Source organism: Pimephales promelas, chromosome 15 (genome assembly GCF_988280905.1).
Source record: "Pimephales promelas chromosome 15, fPimPro1.hap1.1, whole genome shotgun sequence".
NCBI classification, from domain to species: domain Eukaryota; kingdom Metazoa; phylum Chordata; class Actinopteri; order Cypriniformes; family Leuciscidae; genus Pimephales; species Pimephales promelas.
The window spans coordinates 29,996,528-30,020,404 of record NC_142783.1 but is presented as its reverse complement, the minus strand read 5'-3'; the positions used below and the strand labels follow the sequence as shown (position 1 = coordinate 30,020,404).

General features: G+C 37.7%; 1 protein-coding gene across 1 annotated transcript in view; it reads left to right on the top strand.

The window, feature by feature from the left end:
* The first annotated feature begins 550 nt into the window (after nucleotides 1–550).
* Nucleotides 551–23,877, top strand: part of crim1 (cysteine rich transmembrane BMP regulator 1 (chordin-like)) — a 130,644-nt gene continuing 107,317 nt past the window's right edge. Inside the window, exons 1-2 of the mRNA XM_039667154.2 lie at nucleotides 551–1,508; nucleotides 18,012–18,185. Of these exons, the coding sequence (XP_039523088.2) occupies nucleotides 1,196–1,508; nucleotides 18,012–18,185 (487 nt within the window). The 5' untranslated portion in view covers nucleotides 551–1,195. The remainder of the gene's footprint in view (nucleotides 1,509–18,011; nucleotides 18,186–23,877) is intronic.

Below are 23,877 nucleotides of genomic sequence, written 5' to 3'. Positions count from 1 at the left end.
TTACTTAATGTATGAAAATTATACAACAATGCTTACGTCTGTTTTCTTTACATTCAGCGGCAGTGTTCAAAGTCAACCAGGAGAGATCAGTGAGTTCACACAGGCTTCAATGTTCAATGCAAGAGAAATTGTTGAAATGGGTTTGTCCAAGACTCACAATAAGACCATAAAGATTTTTTTTTTAAACCTGACAAATCCTATTTATGTTTAGGCTGTGCTAATATATATACTGAACCTAATGGGAAGATTTGTTTTAACATGCTGTCTCTCTTACATACTCCTACTATATAAACAAAACATGTTTTGGATGATGATAGGAAACAATATATGGCCAAAAAAAAACAAGACATAACAATTCCGTCTACAAACTCGTACTACTAAAGATATGTGCAGCCACACAAACTCTAGATTCTTGCAAAGTTATGCGGGCCCCACATTCCACACATGCACCTTCACCATCGGCAGCGGGAACTATATCACAGACTCCTGCGCTTGAGCGTGTCGTGTTACCAGCATTTCCTGTGTCTCATATCTGGAACGAACAAACTCTCCAATGGAGCAAAGTAATGCGAGATGGGAGTGGTTCCGTTATGAGGTCACGGTGAGGGACTGAGCTGAACGCTCAGCAGCGAGCGCAAGCGGTAGACATGAGACGGACGCGATAGCTGGAAACATTTATCCACACAGCTGAATGAATCTCTTCTGGCAACAACAAAAAGCAAAACAACAGGACCGCGTTTTCTTCGACAGGGAACTACTGAAACACATCGCGCTTTGGCTTTAAGGGCGCAGGACAGGCGTGTGTGTGTGTACAAAAGACTCCAAGGAAGAGGCGCGTGAGGAAAGTTTTCCTCCGCAAAAACAAACTGGACGGAACAGTGCAGAAATCGTGACGCATAAGCCATGCACTGGTTGTACAGCGTGGGATAGTTCTTCTGGTGTCGTTCATCTGAAGGGGGATGCCTTTTTGGTGGCTTTTGTCAACAAAACTTTAACGCCAGGAACGCCGTATTATTCTGTTCGACAAGAAAACGCGTCTTTCTGAACGGAACATTTCTCGCGCACGTCCAGAGTGGCTGTTTTCTTCTGTTATTTGTTGGTTTGGCTGGAGGATCTGTTCCTCATCGCGTAGTTTGGGGGGACAGGGGTTGGGTTGGATATCTATATATATATATTTTTTTTTCACTTTTCCTTCATGGCCTCCTCCAGGATGTATCTTCTTATGAAATGCATGCTGATTTTCCAACTTGTGGTGCTGATCGCGAAAAACAGTCGGGCGCTCATTTGTTTGCCCTGTGATAGATCCAAATGCGAGGAGCCCAAGCACTGTACTGGTTCGGTGGTGTTGGGGATCTGCGGCTGCTGCTCGGTTTGTGCCAAGCAGAAGAACGAGAGCTGCGGCGGGGTTTACGGTCTGTACGGGACCTGCGACCGCGGACTCCGGTGCGTGATCAGACCCCCGTTAAACGGCGGCTCCATCACGCAGTACGAGGTTGGAGTTTGCGAAGGTCTGTATACTCGTTCCATTTACTCTCTGAAAAGTTGCCATCTATGTTCATTGCTTTAATCGAGGATAATGATGGAGAAAGGAATTAAATAAATCACATCACTTCTGCCTTCATCTATACTGGTGAAACTAAACCAAAGCGGATGTTTTCTGGCAAGCTCGGTTAACACTTAATTTAGCCTAATGAAACTAACTGATAGGCCTATCATTGTGTGTTACTGGTAATATAGCCAAGTAACGGTTCAATTTGTGTTGCTAAAAATGGCACAGATTTATCTCTGAATTCGGATGATCTGTGGTTCAGTTGTGACCTATTAACTTCAATTCCCAGTGGTACTACTTGTTTGTTTGTAGTAGTAGTAGTAGTTGTTGTTGTTGTTGTTGTTGTAGTAGTTCATAGTAGCTAGTACCAATTAGTTACAAGTATGTTCCATTACACATGTTTAGTTCTTGTTTATTAGATCGTGTGACTCTATCCCAATTACTCTAAGCCAAACAAATACCCCACTATTTATAAATCTTACCATAATTGAAACGTTTGTAACAATTGGAATACAGTTGGAATACAATAGACACTAATAAAGTGTATAGGTTGATAAACAGCAACATTGGAATATTCCTGCTATAATAAGTGAATCCCTATCTGAGCCACAGATCCCTATAGAATTCAATAGAAAGAAAATGCCAGTAGCAATGAATTTGTTATTTATAGTATCTAGTGAATTGATATATTTCATATTGTGAAACTGAAAGAAACATTTCCCCTATTGGAGGAATTAAAAATAGGGCTACTGGTAACATTAAATAGATTTAAAGAATGGATGTTTAAACGGCTTGCCACACTATGGAAAGGGAAAGAAAATGTGTAAAGTGTAGTAAATCAGTGATACAATGTGCTGTGTTTGAGATGTTAAGAGGATAACCTGGTTCACTGTAGTGTTATTTTCGAGGAATGAAAGAAAAACAAACTATTGAACGTTATGAATCATGATTACAGCTAATTTTAGTAGAAATGGACCGTTATCAGGGCTCATTAGATATCGTAATGTGATTGTAATGACATTACGGAGAGGATGACAGCATGTCAGAATGTAGCGTAGGACCTGTAGTACACAACAACACATTTCCCCTGCCTTCTTATGTCGTTTGTAGTGAAAGACAGGCGAGCTGGTTAATGTGTTTGCAGCATGTCGGTTTTCCGTTTCTTTGGGTATGGCTAACGGATTCCGTGCTGTTTTTGGACGTGGTGCCAGTCTCGCTCTTTCCGCCGAGGCTTGTTGGTTTTTCATCGGAATGTCGGCTATGCAACTTAACTTGTGCCTCAGTCAGTTTATTTGACATCGGACCGTCGAGGGACGTGCGCTTATATCTTCATTCACGAGTCTTTGCTTCTCGGGATGCGTTTTTCTCACCTCACCTTGATTCAGTTAATTGTGCTGTCAAGCACGTCTTGGCTCAGGGTCTTCTCTGTAGTAGTGTAGGGGTTTTCTCCCGTAACATTATTTTTAACCCTGGGTTTGTACATGTCATATTTGTAGTTTTGAATGGAAGTTTTTAAATCCTGTGTTATGAAGCCATACTCGAGTTACATACATGAGCTTTGAACAGTCACATAGCCTAAACTTTCACATTCTTGTTTCTGTGCCTGAGATATATGAAATGGGAAACACGTTAACTGAATATTGTTTGTGAGACTTTAGAATATCCAGAATTGACTGGTTTGACAAATAGTCTACAGTTTAAAATTGGATGTTCATCTGTAATATCAATGTTATTGGCCTCAAAATATACAAATTAGAACTAAAACTAGTTTTTTGAAAACAGAAATTCATTCACAGTGTTGTCAATGTCAAATATCAGCTGATTTACTTGTCACCATTTCCTGTCACCATTTGACTTAAAGGGACTCCAAAATTGAAAATTTTAATCATGGCGGCTTAATAATCATTTGCACACTCTTCTACCATATGTATATGACTTTATTTACCTCAGATGAACACAAACTGACATTTTGCTATAGAGATTAATCAATGTGAGTTCATATAATGCAATTTGATGGGTCCCTCAAAGTTAATGAATGAATGTCTTCTGAAGTGAAATGATAGGTGTGTGAGAGAAAAATTTTAATATTTTCAACCTCATAAACTAAAAATCATCGTTTCACGCAACTTTTAAAATACATATTCATGCCTGAGGTAAAAGCGTGATGTTTTGGGTTGAGAATCTGCTTCCAGAAGCTTCGAGCTTCTCACATATACTTATTGTTTCTCTTCAGAAGGCATTGATTCATCATCTGGGGTTGTATGGATTACTGTTGTGCTTTGTTTGCATAGTTATTTAAGTGTAAACTTTGAGGGTCCCCCATCCACTTGCATTACAACGACTCACAGAGATGGATTCTTTTTCAAAAAATCTTGAAAAGATTTTTAAGAAAGTCATACATATCTGGGACAGTATGCAAGGGATTAAATTATAATATTCATTTTTAGGTAGAAGATCTTTTTATTTCATGTTTCTGAATTTTCTTTTCTGAATCATGTACACTAATGAAGCGACTACCAGAATGTTGTCATCTGTAGAAAATTAACCGAGAGATGAAAAACTGGCACAGCAATTATCAAGAATCTTAGGCACATTTCTCACAATCTGTAACATTATCTGAATGCTTGCACATTGGATCAGTATACTTTTTCCTCTGTAGAGTCCTGTCGCTTGTTAGGTCTAGACCAAGTTGGAACGCCGGCTTGGTCAGAGGACATGCATTGCAATGTCACGGGTCAGGTTTCAGCATGGATGGCAATGAAAATTGAAGGCGTCTCGACCATTTGACATGTAACTGCCGGGGTGACATCTGCTGTAATTCAGCCAAGAAAACACTGCGGCACTGAGTGCTACGGCTATCAGATAAATGAGTCAGATGAGAGAGCGCAGCGAATGCCACTATAGGCCACGTCCTGCTAACCTCCTAACAAACTGAGACCTCAGAGGGTCTTAACAGTGAATTAGAAAGTACAAGTGCTGTAGACCGTGCCTGCCGTGAGTCACCATGAATTATGAATATCTCAAAGTCCAGTGTGTTGTGGGACATTTGTTTTGGATTTTCAAAAAAATTCAATTCTGTTATTTATTTACTCTGATGTCATTCAAGACCTGTTTTGTCTCTTCTGTGGAACACAAAAGGGGTGTCAAGCCTTGAAAAGGACACGAAAGCAAAATAGCTCTAATGACTCTCTTTAAAGTTTCCTGAATAACTTTATTGCCGAACAAACCCAAATTTAAATGTTGAATGATAATTACAGAATTTTCCATTTTTAGGTGAACTGTTCCTTTAAATGGAGCACCACAATCCACAGGGGTGGAGGAGAAAACAACAGAAGCAATTTTCTGTTCGAATTGACCTAAAGGTTCACGTCCAAGTCTATAAATTCTTGTGCATTCCTGTGCATGATATTACTTTGACAGGCTGTTTACAAGTGAACACATATATTCGAGATGATGGTCCTGAGATGCCCCGCGGGCTTCTCTGGAGATGGGCTTACCAAGCACATCACATGGAACACCCGGGGGGGGTTAGTGTCAGGACCCTCCAGGTGAGCTTTTCCTGAGAAGTGCTGTATGATGTGCTGCTTCTCTATTCAGAGAAAGCAGTCTGGGGTCCCTGCGTGAAGCCGGCCGGACTTGACAGCCCTGTGACATTAAAGTTACTTTAGGGCTTATCTCAATACGAAAAGACCTTTCAACATAGCTCATCATACTGGTCAGTGGATCAACTTGAAAGGATTCAGGTGCAGTGATGTTTTAAATCCTAAAAATCCTACAGTTTTTTTTTTAAAGAGACAGAAAATTAAACTGAAATTGTTTCAAATCTATGAAAATTTAGCTTACCGTGTTTTTCTTGTAGAACTGCTTTATTTGTTTGTTGGCATCCATATGTTGCCTGATGATTCTACAAGATATTAAGTGTCAGATATTAAAAATGTGCCTTTACAAATCACAGATTGCTCTATTTTTATGAAGCTTGGCAGTGGAAGACTTAGTACAGAGCCAGAAATTAACATATACTTTAACTTGAGTCTTTAGAAAAATTTGCATGCTGCTTTTTTTAAGTGAAACAATATATTCAGGTATGTTTTGTTTTTTTTGATAGGTGAGATAGTATTTTTTCCCTATTGTGATGAACATACAAATGAAACAACTTCTCAAACGGAAAAAATGTAGGGCGTAGGGCTGCACGATTAATTACAATCACGATTTTGGCTTCCCACGATCAATTGCGCGTGATCGAGCGATAATTAAAATTGGTGAGAGACCCAGTGTGAGCACTAGTAAACATACTACATAGTCATATATAATTACTACATAAGAGGTATGAAAGTTCGATTAATTGACTTCAGTAATCAGTACTACTTGTTTTGAACTATTGTTTAATAAATACAAATAATTTGAGCACATAAACTTTCATATCGAAAACTAAAATAGATTCAATGTATGCAGTAAGACTTCACAACTAATCACTGACACTGTACCACAACATTTTACATTTTTTAAGCGTCAAATAACAATGACTCTGAATTTCATCTATTAATCGAACTTCCATAGTGCATAGTTCTGCCTTGACATGTTCTCATTTGGTTAAATTCTGTTATGGATTTTTTTCTTTTTTTTATAGATTGTGTATATTTTGTGCATTTTTTTCACATCCATTCTACAGGTACAATACAAGTTTATATTTTGCTTCCTAAAATATATTTAATGTAAAAAATGTAGAATAGTGCCATGTTAAAGTTTTGATACATTTTTCTTTATTCTTTAAGAAGATGCACTGAATTTTGGTGAATAAGAGGACCTGTTTTATTTTGATGCACATATTTGTACCTTAGCAGGAATGTAGCACAATATGGATGTGAAAACAGCAGTTATAATTAGCCTATGAGACAATAAAATTTGTGTTGGTTAAATAATGAATCGTGATCTCAATATTGATCAAAATAATCGTGATTATCATTTTGGCCCAAATCGTGCAGCGTGGGCGAAATGTATTTTGTCAATTGGGAATTGATTGGATGGTTTGCTATTGCTGTGATCTCATGTGAGTGACAGGTTGTCCCGCCGAAGAAGAATGTAGATTAGAATGATTTTTAGAACTAGCCTTTATCTTTATCCTTATCCTTATTATAGTTACTGGTGTGCCTGGTGCTTAAGAATGACTTTGTGAGTTACTGTTCACATGCAATGATAGCTTAGCTGTGTCTATTTGTGCCAAAAGTAGAACTGACTTTATTAACTAGTTTAAAATGCACTGTAAACTATTTTAAACCATGACAGCAAAAGCATTTATTATTCTGAACACATTTTTATCCATGTTTCATGCACTACTAATGCATGTACAAATTTGTTAGTCGTATTTCTAGATAACTAAATGTAAATGTAAGTGCCTTAGAAAAAAACACACATTATGTAAACATTGTAAATGACATTTCCTTTGCTGTACTTGTGATGCTCTCCTGTTGTGCTGTAATTTATTTGTGTAGCTGACATCCTTCTTCTTGACAACATGCATGGTTGAAATTTTTGACACAGTCGCTCTGACCATTTGTGCGGCAGTATATTTCCTAAAGCTTCTCCGTGTCCACCCATCTGGAATTGGAGCCCTGAGCTTGACAGTTCATATCCCCAACTGACTGCACCACATTACTGTTAATACAGCACTGGGCTCAAATCATAATCTTCCTGACTAGGAGAAAAGCAGTGGTCTTTATCATTTAAATGGATTCAGACTGGGAAGAATGGGACGTGATTATACACAATCTGTTTGCAGAGAACACCTGGAGAATGAAGCATGTCTGCCCTTATTAATATCATCCACACAAACCCTGGACTCTTTCTGCTAACAAAGCAGCTCCACATTGGCCTTAATCAATGTCAGACGGAGTTCTTTTTGTCTGAGGCATTCTTCTGCCAAAAACGCTAAATGACCCATCTAAATAAAGGTTATGCGGTGATTGGGAAACAATGCACTCTGTGATAGAAGTAAACTAAGAAGGTGCTGCAAGTTAAAGGGATGTAAGAGAACAGCTCCACTCATTTTAATGCCTCATCCATTTCATTTTTCTTCGCTTGCAGGTGCGTTCGAAATCTGCTTGTTTTTTATTTATTTACTTCCGAGTCCAAATATGCCTCTCTGAAGTAATAAACCATATGACGTTCCAGGAAATTCCTAATATGGACAAATGCTATCTATCGCTGTTGCTGAAAGAAAGAAGATTTAAGAAGACTTATTAAGATCTTTGACTTCTGACTTATCGACATATAATTATATAGTATAAAATACTACAAAATAATATTCTGTATGCCTCATTCTGTGAAAAGAAGCCAGATCCCAAATGGAAGTTATTTCAAACACTCGACTAACCTTGTGAAGTGAATTTGTAAAAAATATGTAATGTTTGGTGTGTTTTGGTTTTCAAATGCCCTACGTTACCCTACACCTACATCTGACACTACCTGATAAACACTTTATTCCCACTTGTAGCCCTCAATCGGGTCATGGGGTCTATACAACCCCAATCGACTTTTACTTAATAAAAAAAGGTTCCCTTTATGTTAGTTGAATAAGATTTTGTGACTTTTTATGCATTATCTATCTATACACACACACAAAACAAAACTGGGCTTAATTCGGTTGTTTAATGTAAAAAAATGTTTACACTTCTGGTCTTCGGGGTCAATATGACCCCACATTGAAATGAATGGGAAATGTGAAAAAACAAAATATATTTTTTTTTCATGTGTCAAAAATAAAATCCGGAGTAAATCTGAAAGTTTTTACACAGAAATGAAGGCCTAGTGCTAGAGCATAAATGCAATGTATCATAAAAAAAATTTCTTATGCAAGCTAATGGTGTAGTTGAGGAATTGTGTGGTAAATGGATACAAAAAGTACTTTATATCTCCAAAAACACAGCATTAATGAATAGATGAGAAGTAAACAAAAAAAAATGATATATTATTTGTATGATTAAAAATGTATATGTTTTGTGCAATTACTCAATCAATTGTTGGGGTTGTAAAGACCCGAACCCGAAGTGTAAACAGGAAACGAAGACCATTTGAAAGTTAAATACCCATTTGCCACTTTATTTCCATTTTTTAATTATTTCTTAAAGCTACACTGTGTAACTCTTTTAGTTTATCCTTAGCTAAAAACACTTAGTTCTTTCAAAAATATGTGCTCATTAATGTATATTTACTTCGTTGAAGTAATAAAGTATTGTCGTGAGAGTATAATATGCCATTGATATTGCATACGGGTAAGGGGTTCTAATGTCGGTCGCCATGTTGCCTCTCCATCTTGAAAGTACATTAACCAAAGAGGGACGTACCCGTTAATTAAAGCTTCGCCTTTCGTGTTTACATTCGAGTTAATACGCATGGACGAGGTCGAACTGGAAGCCATGTTAATCTTGGACTACATTGGCCACTGTAGGGGTTAAAACGAAAACAGAAACTAATATTCACTGGATGGTCATATACCTTTTCACCACTAGATGGGGGTAAAAATCACACAGTGTAGCTTTAATTTTTATATAAAATAAATGCTACTCCGACCTGATATGTCTGAAAGGGAGACAAATGCGGATTCAAACTCGGGTCCGTCAAAAGCTAACACCACCGCCTACTCTCTACGCCACTGATCCATAATTAGCTAGATTTCTTTTGCAATTTTCTATGGCTTAATAAGACAACTGTGCGTAGAGTTAATGTAAACATAATGTCCCAACAGGTCGGGATTTTGCACAAAAGCACTGTGAATGTATCGTAATATACTGTAAGAGATGTGTGCTATATTCCAAGTCTACTGAGAAAACGAAGTTATTTGAAGAAATTGAAGTCATTATTTATTGACGTTCCTCTCCAGTGAGCTATTAATTGACAGACCTGTGTCAGTTGACCATTTTTAAGCTATTTTCTTTGTAAATGGCATGGGTGGAAAAAGACCAGAACGGTAATACAGGTTTGGAGTAACATGATGGGGGTGTGTAGATGGTGACAGAATTTTTGGGCAAACTATTTCTTTAAAGTAGAGCATTGCTGCCAGCCAAAGTGCATGTCTGTGTTTTTCTTCTTTTTCACAAAAAGGGACAGCACAGGCAGGCTGAAATTTGTTGAGTTCGAGCCGGTTGTCTGGTGTAGTCGGTGAAGACAAGCGGAAATGTGTACCCCCTCTCGGCAGCCTCCCTGTCAAGCACTTCCCTGAAGTCTCTCTTCTGCTCCTCAGAGTACTAAGTGTCCTCGGGGGGTTCTGCGTAGGGGCCGGCGGGACTTTTCGTGGTTATAATTCAGAGGCTGGAAAGTTGGTGTCAAAAGGGGCTCTGCATTTGAACAATGAACAGGCGATACAGACCGTAGACACTCTTACAAAAAAGACTTCTTCCCCTAAAGTCAATTCTAAATTGACTTTGCAGACCATTTACTTCTGTAATGTGACAATTCAGAGTGAAATGGTATATTCAATAAGGAAAAAAAGGGGCGGGAAATGATTGGATTGTGAAGGTGGGCATTATATTCCTGAATGGAATCAAATCTGAGGCCTAAACTCCGGTAAAAAAGAAAAGATTTTTCAAGGTGGTGATTTCTTATGGGTTCGTACGTTGTGATTTATACGGAAAGGTGAACGTGATTTCACATCTTTGTTGATCCTGGAACAACATTCCTGCTTATGTTTCCAGCTTATGTCAAGTTTAGGCTTACAACCAGGGTTATGTGCTTCTACATCAGGGTTATCCACCTATCATTTCCCTATGATTTTAAGGATAATTTATGGGCAGGGTTAGGTGAGGGTGTAGGGATAGGACACAATTTTCGTAAAGGAATGTTGATCCAGGATCAACAAAATATGTTTATCCAGGAAAAAGGTCTTACTTTTACGAAAATGTGTGGGGATTTTCCCACATAACTCCCTAAACCCAACCGACAGTAAGCAGGTTGTACATAAATGTATGAATGAGATTGTATGAATTTGTACATATTAGCCACACTGTAAATATATATATATATATATATTTCCTGATTTGTTATCACAACATTTTTCTTTTGTCAAATCAACTTAAATACTTTATGTAGTTCAGAAAACATAATATTTTGAGTTTATGAGGATTAAATCAATCTCCCTCATTGTATTGATTTAATTTTTCAATTTCAATGAACTTAAAATTTTAAGGCAACCAGGTTACTTCATTTTTTAAGTTAAACCAACAATAATTTTTTTTACAGTGCACCAATTTGCCAAAATGTAAAAGAGATATTGTGTTGGCTATTTAGTTATTGCTTGAGAATATCCATTAGATAGCCTGGGTGACCTACTTTATTAATTATACATTTACTTAAAAGACTTTTTTTTTTTACCTTTAAAATGAATTGCATTGATGAATCGTCCACAGCAACATCAGGAATATGCATTAGGTATGCTAAATTATGATGTAATTGGTGAATTTATTACCATATTTTGGGTATTAATAGCTTTTCTGATTTATAACGAGCATTTGTCTTCCTATCTTCACTCTTTCATTGGTTGCAGAGTAGCATTTAAAGACTAGGGTGTTGGAAATGCTGTCTTTTCCTGACAGAGTAATTAATTGGTTTGGTTGCAAATTAGCAATGCTTCAGGAAGGACTCCTGCCTTGATAACAACCAGGTGCCACTGTAGAGTACAGCAGGAAGGCCATGTATCAGCTAGAAGAGGATGATATCATGCTTTGATATCAGAAAAACAACACTTTTCACTGTGCTTGTTTATGAAGAACCGCTGTTTTGAAAGGGCCTTCATTTTATTCCCTCAGTTTTTCTGATTCTACAAACCTGTTGTGACATTTTTTTTAGTTGCCTCTTCATCTACCAGACTATATTAGGTAACGCGAGGTGAGAGGATTGTGTTTTTGCATAGGACAAGGCTTTAATACAAATATTGAGCCTTTAGAGAATATGATAGTAGGAGCACTTTTGTGATTGTTACTAAATTATTGCGATAACTCACATCTCTGACGTATGTGACATGCATTCAAACTGAGAATGTAAAATATTCAAGAAGAATATTTTTAGGGTTGGGTATCGAGAATCGAGTATCGATTGGAACCGGGACTAACTTTTCGTTTTTCCCGGAATCGTTCAAAAGTTAAAATTTCGATTCCTAGTTTCGATTTTTACAGTCCGCCGAGCGGAAGAAGAAACCGCTGAACAACACCAACGAAGAAGCGTCTACCGGAAGTGTTGGCATAACCGCGCGAGTCGAACATGAGTAGCTTACGTCGGCGGTCCAAAGTGTGGCTTCACTTTTCTAAAAATAACAAAATCTCGGCAAAATGCAAAATTTGTGACAAAGGAGTATTTGTGACAGAAGGAGTATTTCCTTCAGAAAGGATTATTTCCTTCAGAAAGACCGTTGGTTAGGAGGGTTAGCTAAACTTTTTTGACCCTGCCTCTTAAAAGAATCGGAATCGAGAATCGTTAGGAACCGGAATCGGAATCAGAATCGTTCAAATTCAAACGATACCCAACCCTAAATATTTTAAAGAATTGGCATGAAGTGTAACACTTATTGTAAAAGATTCATACATGCAAATTAAAAAAAATATTTTGAGCTCAATATTTGTTTGTCAAAACAGACTGACTCATGAAATGGCGTAATCCATTTTTGGCATGCTATCAAAACGCATAATCGCTTTTCAGCGTGTTTATGAACGCTGTTGACTTAACGTTACATTACTGTATGTATATATATATACATTTATATGATCTATATATATTTATATGATCTACCCCAACCCCGTCCCTAAAACTACCCGTCACTGGGGTTAATATGCGATTTATACGGGAGTCTTCCCCTATCATCCTAGGGAAAAAAAATATCGCTCCCCAGATGTAGATTTACATTTTGCTTTGTTTCGCTCTGACCTTTAACTGCGTGTACAAACACGCGGAATCACTCGGACATTTAACGGCGTAGACATACACGCTTACACGCGGATAGCTCAAAATGCGTATAGATAACACGCCACTTGACTTGAAAGTGTGTATGTTTATGCAAAAGTCATGATGTCACGTTGGTCAAAATGTCAACTCAAACTTCCAGTGAAATGACAGACTTCTCTCTGGTGACATAGACTTATCATTCTTCAGTCAAACCAGAGCTTGCCTTCAGATCTGCCTCCGCCAAATCGACAGTCCCTACACCATTTTCTTTTCCGATAGTATGTTTCACTGAGACGTTTGTCACAATACAGAACCAAAGATCTGTCAATACATTTGTTACCTTTTTTTATGGTTTTAGTGTAAAAACTAAGATGGTTCCAAATTAGACTTATGACAACACTACAGTAATGTTGCTGTCAAGTGTATCTGAATGTGGTAGTTTCAAAATGAATGTAAATGGAATCCTCCACAATGTTGTAATTTCCAGTGGGAAATTATATTTTATTGAACACTGATTGTCTTTCTGGGGTTTGGAGGAGTATCAATTAAATACTCATCATGATACAAGCAAATTGGTCATGATAGAAGTTGTAATTGGGAATGTGTACCAATTATATTGTACTAGGGTTATCAACTTAGCATGTTCACTTTCTGCGATTAATTACATCGAACAAGCATTTTGTCCAAAATCTTGAACCTGCTTGAACCTTGCTTTTTGAAAACACTCATGATAGGCTTACATTTAATTGGGAAATGCAGTACAACAAACAGTTTTTGTAGTAATATCATATCATGTAATTCATTCGATTAACATTTTTAATTGATTTGCATCTCTAGTATGCATTTTTGTTGCATTGAATAGAATACAGCTTGCCAGTAAATGCGGCTCATATAACTCGATTATGGATTATTATTGTTATTATTATTATTATGGGCTGACTTGGTTAGGCATATCTTATCAGTCATTGTGCTTGGACCACAAGAATGATAAAATATATAGTTAACTCATCATCAGTTACTCATATTATGCATATGATCTCTTTTTGTTGCATCCCGTGTTTGTCAGGAAGTCAAAAAGAGAGAAAGAAATGTGAAATTGCATCTGACTGAAATCACTTGAATGCACGTCACGTCGTAATTATGATTTCTGAACTCGTAAGTAGGATCTTCCCAGGAGGTCTTCAAGGCAATGCTGTCTGTGATCATGCCAAGCTGAATCCCGCTGTGTGGTTTGGACCACCGCGATGTGTTTATCATGTGAACCCTATGCCAGGCTACTGACAACCCTCGTTTGGCAGGGGACTCGACCTTCCACACCCAGCTAAACGACCCGAAGCTGGTCTGGAGAGCCATGCTTAGTTGCGGAAGAATCAGCTGTTGACAGCCGCTATTTGGGGACTTCACCCCTGTGGCTTTGGTGAAAACAACAAGTGCAGGGGCTTTGGAACATCAGCTTCTGGTCCTTGATTGTTAGATCACATACCCTTAGTCCCCTATATAGATAGGGACCTTGTGTTCTCGCGTCCCACGGTATGGGTGTTGTGCCGTACAGCTGGAATCACACCCATCAAATGCAGATGGGCCGCAAGTGTGCAGCTGTGACTGACCTTACAGTGAACAGACCAGGGCGGGTGAAAGGAATGTTTTTCCATGACTTGTTTATCCTCAGAGTATTTAAAGCGACCCACCCAGGGGTTGAGAAGTTATGAATACAAAACAAAGTCATTTAGTAGTCTAATTTCTGCTAAGGTTTCTCTGCAATACCAGGCAGGTTTCTACAGAAATCTCTCTGACTCAACAGCCGAATTGCTCATAGGAGCACAAGGCCCGTTATTTATTGGCAAGCGGGCTGCATTCCTCGGAGGCCGAAAGACACAAATTACACGCATGCAGATGCATCTCTACATGCATGTGCTGGTACTTTAGTATATGCAAATAAATCCATGTTTTGGACTGATTCATTAAAACTCTACTCTAGTACTGTACTGTAATTTATGTTACTAAGGTCTAGTATGGAAAATGAATGGTCAAATGGTCATATATTAAAATCATTTAGTAATAATGTATTAACTTACAACTCTAATATCCCCATTAAGACTCCTGATGTTCCTGGATCAACATAGTTTATTGATCCTAGATCAACATTTCTGTTCTAAAATGTAGTCCTATCCCTACCCTTAACTTAACCCTAAAAGCATAGGGAAATGATAGGTGAATAACCCTGATGTAAAAGCTTGTGATCCCAAGCTGGCAGGCATGAGGATTCAAAAAGTATATTTTCATAAATATAAGTTTTTATTTCCAAAACCAAAAAAATAACCATTTCACCAAAAAAAAAAAAAAAAAAACAAGTTCTGGGCGCATAAAAGAGGTCAATAAAACAGACCTAGCTAAACTTCTTCTTCTTCTTTTTTCTTTTATTGGCGGTTGGCAAACAACTTTTAAGTGTGCATTACCGCCACCTTCTGATATGGAGTGTGGATCAAAATAGTATAAACTAAACTAAACTAGCTAAACCACATGTTTAGCTGGGTGAACCTAGCTAAACATGGGGAAACTTATACTGTATAGACCATTTCACAAGATGTAAACAACACTGGTCCAGAAGCACTTCCTGTTTCAGTTTGTAACTGTTTTCTTTATTTCACATGTAAATAAAAAAATCTTAAAGATGTTTGTTTAACTTTTTGATTCAGTTTTAAATGTTCTGTTGGTTGTATTTTATCCCAGCTTTTATGTAGTGTTAAAAAACTGAAACAGGAAGTGCTTCTGGACCAGTGTTGTTTACATCTTTTGAAATGGTCTATAGTGGCTGATCAGGCCATTGTGACACAAAAGGGGGTAGACAAACACATAATATATAAACAAACCACAATAATTACAAAACATGTCAAACCAATGCTACTGTATTTGAACTGAGGACAAATCAATCAAATAAATCATAACAGAATATAAATAGCAAAGAAAAAGAACAAAACTCAAAAATGTAATACTCTGCCACCCCCATGAAATGGGCACACATGGTGCAGTCCAATTAGCCATTCCCCTACTTAAACAGCTGAGAGTCAGTTGCAAACCCTTTTGCCTGTCACCCAGCCGGAGACCCCCAACAGCAACTCCCCAGGTAACTCAAGGGTTAGTTCACCCAAAAATGAAAATTCTGTCAGTATTTACTCACCCTCATGTTGTTCCAAACCTCTATGTGTTTATTTGTTCTGCTTAACACAAAGGAAGATATTTGGAAGAATGTTTTTATCAAACAGATCTCAGTCCTCATTGACTACCATAGTAGGAAAAATACATACTATGGTAGTCAATGAGGATTGAGATCTGTTTGATTTAAACATTCTTCCAAATATCTTCCTTTGTGTTAAGCAGAACAAATAGAGGTTTGGAACAACATGAGGGTGAGTAAATACTGACAGAATCCTAACCCTTTAACTTCACTAAAAGTAACTTAAAGATAATGAACCTGAAATTAGCTAAATTGACAAAGTTAACAGTGTGCACCCAAACAGAAAACTTTAGTTTTTAAGACTAAAGTATGTGTATGTGTCCAGTTATTTATTTTGTACACTGTGTAATGTGCTCAAAACAAATGAAAGTTACCACCGTGAGTTGAAGTTTCCATGTGTGGCTGCTAGTGCAGCCATCACACTTATATTCCTGGTTCTAAGTCTAAACTTGACATAAACTGTAAATTTGTCCCTTAAAACTGATTAGAATGTTGTTTCAGGATCAACATACATTAAAGGGATACTTCAGGATTTAGCATTAAGCTTTGTATTTGTAAAAAAGTGTAGTATTTTCAAATTGTTGTGCTTTCCACCCTCATATCCCTCTGAGATGAGAGATTTATGTATTTTTTTTGTCTGGAAAAAAATCCTCCAATGACACAAAAATCGCCATTTTGCGTCATCTGAGGATTTTTTGGCCAGAGGCTAAAGACTACAGTCAGTAGTAGGCAACCCGCCAATAGAGGGTGGATCTCACTCACAGAATGAACGCATGGTGTCGGCCATCTTTGTTTGGAAGCTAAGCTAGCAGACTCTTGTTCTGTGGAGAAAGCTGAGTAGTAGGGGTTTCCATCCTCTTTCTACCAGCCATTGATGTCCGGGATTCAGCTTTTGCTTTCTGCAGTCGCCATTCATTGTTTACATGCACAGCTTTTGTTTTAGTCTTCAATGAACTGAATTCATTGCGATTGGTAAATCTGAATGTTGTGTTTACATGAACGCTAAACAAGTGATCGGTTGATGTGCGTTTTAACATTGCTAAGAAAATTCCCGCTCCTCCGTGAGAGATACTCCGTTCTCCCGCCCTCACTCGTTCTGCTCGCAACAGTAAACATAATGAATGGGGACTGTAGAACGTAAAAGCACAATCTCAAAACACATTTTTGGGCAGATTCATCACAGAGTAGCCTAGACTTGTTGTTTAACTACTGCACTACTGCACAGCAAGTGCATTCTGGGAGTTGTTGTCTTTCTTCCACATAAGCCAAAAATACATTTTCTGGCTTTTTTCAGTCTAGAAAGCTCCTAATTCAAAAATAATTTCACATTTCTTCTACATAAATGACCCATTTTAAATGCACATTTATCTTTCTAGAGGTGAAGTATCCCTTTAATAGGATGTTAGTGGTTTCAGGTTGTTAAAACAAGCAAAACAATTCTCATACACCTTCACTGAGCACTACTCTGCTGAAATAAATAAATAAATAAACTGGCCTAAGCTGATTTCCTGGTAAAGCTGGTCTGTTGGGTGGTTCTCGTGGGGTTTTTGCCACTTTTTCAGCTGTTCACTGTAGGAAACCAGCTGGCTGCACAGCTTGACTCAGTTGTGAAACCAGATAAGACCAGCTCTAACCATATTCAGACTGGTTGAAGCTGTTTTAGTATGTTTTCTAGGGAATACAATATCATATTTATGTTTTTTATAAATAAATTGTAAAATAATAATAAAAAAACATTCAATACATCAGCCAACCCTGGTGTGTTCCCATCTTGAGTGTGTATTCATCCATACTAAGCACACAAACATGCGTGCGCACTGATAAGGTGAACATGCAGTGGGCTGAAATACCAGCGCTTGTATCAGCAATGTGTGTTTGCACTGCAAATAAGACTTCATAATGTTCCTGGCAGATAGAAGCGTCTTCAGGGTCGGGGTCATTCTTATTTTGAAAATGTGCTGCTCTCTGCCACCATTTATTTATCGTGTAAGTCGAGAGAGGTTAGGAAGGTAGAAACCGCATAATCCTTTATAACAAGTCTACGTTTCTCTCCTATTCCTGAGTTCTACGATACCCCTTGGACCTCAAACGCACATGTAATTGGCCACGTGCTCTTTTCTAGCATTCAGTAGCCTCATTACTTCAGCATCATCCGACGAGTTGGCTTTGGGGAACCCGCGGTTTTAATGATACTCTGAAAATGTACCGATTCTGAATTTTAAAATACTCTGTTTGATCTGGTAATGAATTTCTCTTGCTGTGGCATTTTCATTGATATGTGTCTCTTCCATTTTCGTTCAGATGAAAACTGGGATGACGACCAGCTCTTGGGCTTTGAGCCATGCAACGAAAACCTGGTTACGGGCTGTAACATCATTGATGGGAAGTGTGAATGTGACAGCGTACGAACATGCAACAACCCATTTGAGTTCGCTAGCCAGGAAGCCTGTCAGACGGCCCTGCAGAAGATTGAAGGTACCTCTTATTTCTCCATTCTCATTATCTACTTGCAGCGTGCAACAGACTTGTACCTGCATGCGCATGTCTTTCTGCAGTATTCATAATGTCATCGTGCTATTTAATGTGTCCTTGGGTTTAATCTTTAAAATATGTGTTTGAACTTTCGATTGCTTGACTTTATGAACATACTAAGAAAAACTGATTTATATTAAGTACATGTACAATTGTTGCGGTGTCATTTTTAAAAAAAAGTCATTTTGTTTTATTACAAAAGTGTAGTAGGTTTGCCACGACATTTTTTGTTCTATTTTAAACTTCACCCTAAATAAATACTTATAAATATATGTTTTGCATTAGCTAAGCCACCGACTGCATAATGACGTGTTTGTCATCTCTGGAGCCTTTTTTATTTATTATTTTTACAGTTGTTTGTTCTAATTCCCTTTCTTTTGTTAAAGGGTGGGGTGGCAAAAGAGTATTTTCTCCTCTTTTCTTATTGGCATCCTGCTTAAATGACAGGGTTTTTTTTTAAGCCTGTGCTTAAACAAGCACACAAATCTGATTCACTAGAGGCTGATTTTAGAGCTATCAGAATGCAAATGTTGCGTTGAAAAATGCACTCCCTGATGCATACTTGCTCGCATTCTCTGAGCGTGCCTGTGCATTCAGTACTAGATGGTGGCACACTGGCAATTAAACATAAAAATACATGCTTGTTATCACAACGGTCATAGCAACGGGTGCAGGGCCTTGTTGTTTTATAGCGGCAGGTGTGCTTTTCGTCATCCTTGAAGCCAGCTGTGGCTATTTTTGAAGGTTTACCCCCTGTTTTAGTTTACTAATAGGTGCTTGTCATGTTGTTTTGACTAGTGCTTTAGAGTTGTTGTAGTTGTCACTTGTTTATTGTGATGTTGTGTCTAGTCTGCGATGTTGTTTTGCTTGTCTATGTGTAGAGTTGTCAATTTGCTAGAGATGTTGTGTCTAATATATAGTTAATTCTCTTGACGAGTAGCTGGTTGTTGATGTTTTTTTTTTTTCTTGTGGCTGTCAGCCTATCGTGTTGATGCCTTTGTCCTTTTACAGTGGTGCCAGACTAATAAAGCAGTGGTAGAAAAAATATTACACTAAGTAATACCTGGTTAAAAAAAAAAACTAAGCTTTTCTCCTAGCTTGGTTAAGCTGGTCTGTTGGCTGGGTTTAAATGGCACTTTTCAGCTGTTCACTCTGTTCAGGAAACTAAGTGAAATCCAGTACATTATGTGATGCAAATACAAAACACTAACACTATTATTTTACAAATAATTCACTATGGTAAAACAGTTTGAAGGTCAAAACATAGTATTTTTCAGAGGAAGTTTTGCATAGGCAAGCACCACTCATATTTCCTTCAGAAAATCTGAAAAAAGCAACATAGAAAGTTCTGGAAAATGTTTTTAATAAACCATGTATTGAAACTACCCACCTATTTGCCGTACATAATACGCATTTTGTTGCTAGAGAACGTGATGCATTTTCTGGCTGCTGCGTAAAGTTGTTTTCCTTCCAGTCTCCTCGTACATCTGTTTGCGCTCAGTGCCGCGAGGAGCGTGGGCCAAAGCACATGTTTCGCAGTGTTGTAATGGTATGCGCTCAGCAGTTATCATTTGCATAAGAAAAACATTACTGTCTTGATTCATCAACCTGGCCATCTTTTGTTTCTAGTGTCAGCAGACATTGTGAGATTTTATTGATTTCACATTAAACAATTGCTTCTGTCGCACAGAAAGTGGAGCCGTCACGGTAATATGATCAAATTCTGTCTCGTACTTCCACTTCTGTCTCTTTCTTTCACCAACAGTGCAAAGAGAGCAACAGAAGTGCATTTAAATCAGCAGAAATATGGGCTTGTTCTTTGAGGTCGCTCACCCTATTCAGCCCCGATGGAAAAACGTCCTTCCTCACAAGGGAGTGTTTTGTTGCAGAAAGATAGCAGGCACAAGGGCAAACTTTGAATAGATAAGTGCTATTGATATTATCAGAACGGGCCCCATTTTGAAAGGTTTAGTGACCTCTTGGATTTCTTTAGCCAAACTGTGAGGAGTGGGCCTTTCTCAAAGGACAGTGAAGATTGATAATGCCGTCACGGTGCTCTCTTCAAGGTTCCCTAACAACATCTATAGTCTCTTCTACCGTTACTGCTACAGGAAATCAATCCTCAATAAAACGGTAAATATATGTTGACCTTTGATGTCTAAGTAGATTTTGTCTCTGGGTAAAAATTCCAGATCACCAGACCCGATGGAAAGATGTTCTTCGCATCATGTCTTCGGATCAGCTCTCATCTAGTATTGTTGTATGATCTATTTTAGGTAAATCCACTCTTTACATGTCAGTCCGACGTGTCTTTTCTAAGCGGGCGGTTCTTAGCCAGAATATAATCTGTCTATTTGAGACTAGATGGATGGTAAAACTGATCTTAAATGACAAATCTTTCAGATACGGTCCGACAGATACAGGTTCAGGTTATTGTACAGACTAGAGACACTGGTATAGGGTCTCAGATTTGATTAAGGATGTCTAATTCCTTGAGAAAATAATACTTAAACTATGACATATTGAGGAATTCAATTTCTGGCCAACCGGGATAGGCTGAATCGGTGCCCTTTGGCATATTTTTTTTCATGTTTTGAGGGAGAAAATGTGCGTTACACAAAGGGAATGGATTTAAATTTGGTAAAAATCTGTTACTGATTTTAAGACAGTAGATATAGGTATTGTCTGTGTTTTTATTTACTCTAAAATGGCCTAAATAATGAAAGTATATTGTACTGTAGATGTCAGATTTGACATTTAAAATGTCATTGAAATGTAATCATGACAAATAGCGTTTTTTTTTGTTTGTTTTTTTCCATTTAACTACTGTAGATCGCAGCTGAACTCGTTTGGCCTTTGTTTAGATGGCTGCAAAGTGAAATGATTTTGAAGGGATTTGACTATATGCATCATTTATTTTTTTATGAATTCTTTTAATAAGTCTCTTATTCTCACCAAGGCTGCATATATTAGATTAAAAACAGTAAAAACAGTAATAATGTGAAATATTAAAATAACTGTTTTCTATTTGAATATATTTAAAAATGTCATTTATTCACTGAGTTTTCAGCAACCATTATTCTTCAGTGTAATGACATTTGGTGCTCAAGAAACATGTTTTGGCTTATAGGTTTGTGGAAACTTACATTTTAAAATGCATTCAAATTGAAAACAGCTATTTTAAATGGTATAGGATTTTGCGATATTACTGTTTGCTTTTTTTTCAAATAAATGCAAAAGAGCCTTTTTTCACAAACATAAAAAAACTTAATTGTTCCAATTTTTGGTCAAAATTCTTTCAAAATCCAATAATATAGTATAATTAAACACATTTTATCTTGTAAACTAACCAAAGTTTGGAAATGCAAATGGGAAAAGGGTCCAAGGGCTTGTTTCGCAGTGTCAAACTGTGTGTTTTAATGGTAGAGTGCTTTTGAACATGCAGACTTTTGGATCAATTAAGACTTCTGAGCTCAGGGTTTAGATTAGTCAAGGCAATTTTACCGTCAACTTGAAATGACTGGAGCTCTTTTAGAGAGAGCCTGTGTTTGAAATTAACATGGAGGTGAATGGTAGTCTTCCACTAATCCAGTTTAGACCCCTGACCTAGAGGTTGGAGTAATTTGGTAAGTGTATGAATGCACTACTTTTAGAAACTGTCACTTGAAAAGATAGGCCTATAACTTGAAATTTTGCCAGCTATGGAAATAGAAAGCTTATTTTATATTATGTGTATATATATATATACCCACCAACCTGACAAACGCTGGTTGATTTCACCAGTGCCGTGTAACGCAGTCACTGCTCCTAGCCACTTTGGCGGGTTGAATTTTATATATAATATATACATTTTTCAATTGTAGTCTTTTAAAAAAGCATCTGAAATAGTGAACTAAGGACAATGTAGTGTTGTCAAAAGTAGCAATTTCTCAACACATATCGATACTGAAATATCTGAAACGCTTCCAATTGTCATTTTCTGCAGAATAGATATGACACCAGCTGCACGTTCTCTCTCTCTCTCATCTCTCTGACTGCGAGTTACACACAAACACTTCTCCCCTCACTCACTCATTTCATTTGCTCTGCATGAATATTGTTGGTGTTACAGGGCTTGCTTTTCTACTTGGGATTGCGTGTATTGCGCTTAATTTTACTCATTCATGCAGATTTTGTGCTAACACTCAAAGCACATAAAGCAGCCCTCTCAGTACAAAATTGAGTTATTTTTGGCTGCTTATTGCACTTAAACAGTCAAATAAACCCAAAATAATGACAAAATGGCAGTATTGGCGAGTAAACACAGTCAGTTGTGTTTTAAGTAAGTGTAAACAGTTGAGAATGAAAATGCATGTAACAGTATAATGGATCTGTGAGTCGAGTCTTAAAGTGACAACAGCCTAATATACCTGCTGCCAAATTATGAGTTAATATAAAAGAAATATATGCATGGCAGTTTTTTTCTCATGGCATCGATGTAAAAATTGTGGCTAGTGAAAATACTGAGTGGCTAGTAACTTTGGAAAACTGTTAGCCTGAGTGGCTGGTGACCAAAAATGTGAATGTCAAGCCCTGTATTCACTCACCTAAAGGATTATTAGGAACAGCTGTTCAGTTTCTTTCTTTCTTTCTTTCTTTCTTTCTTTCTTTCTTTCTTTCTTTCTTTCTTTCTTTCTTTCTTTCTTTCTTTCTTTCTTTCTTTCTTTCTTTCTTTCTTTCTTTCTTTCTTTCTTTCTTTATTTCTTTCTTTATTTCTTTCTTTCTTTATTTATTTATTTATGCAGGGACCATGCACAATTTTTAACATAAAATTACCATTTCATGTATTGTACCGGATTTAGCCGGAGGCTATTATTCTCATTAATGCAATTATCAACCAATCACATGGCAGTTGCTTCAATGCATTTAGGGGTGTGGTCCTGGTCAAGACAATCTCCTGAACTCCAAACTGAATGTCAGAGTAGGAAAGAAAGGTGATTTAAGCTATTTTAAGCGTGGCATGGTGATTGGTGCCAGACGGGCCGGTCTGAGTATTTCACAATCTGCTCAGTTACTGGGATTTTCACGCACAACCATTTCTAGGGTTTACAAAGAATGGTGTGAAAAGGGAAAAAACATCCAGAGGTCAGAGGAGAATGGGCCGACTGATTCAAGCTGATAGAAGAGCAACTTTGACTGAAATAACCACTCGTTACAACCGAGGTATGCAGCAAAGCATTTGTGAAGCCACAACACACACAACCTTGAGGCGGATGGGCTACAACAGCAGAAGACCCCACCGGGTACCACTCATCTCAACTCCAAATAGTCTCCAAACAGAATGAGAACATGGATCAATCATGCCTTGTTACCACTGTGCAGGTTGGTGGTGGTGGTGTAACGGTGTGGGGGATGTTTTCTTGGCACACTTTGGGCATCGTTTAAATGCCACGGCCTACCTGAGCATTGTTTCTGACCATGTCCATCCTGATGGCTACTTCCAGCAGGATAATGCACCACGTCACAAAGCTTGAATCATTTCAAATTGGTTTCTTGAACATGACAATGAGTTCACTGTACTAAAATGGCCCCCACAGTCACCAGATCTCAACCCATTAGAGCATCTTTGGGATGTGGTGGAACGGGAGCTTCGTGC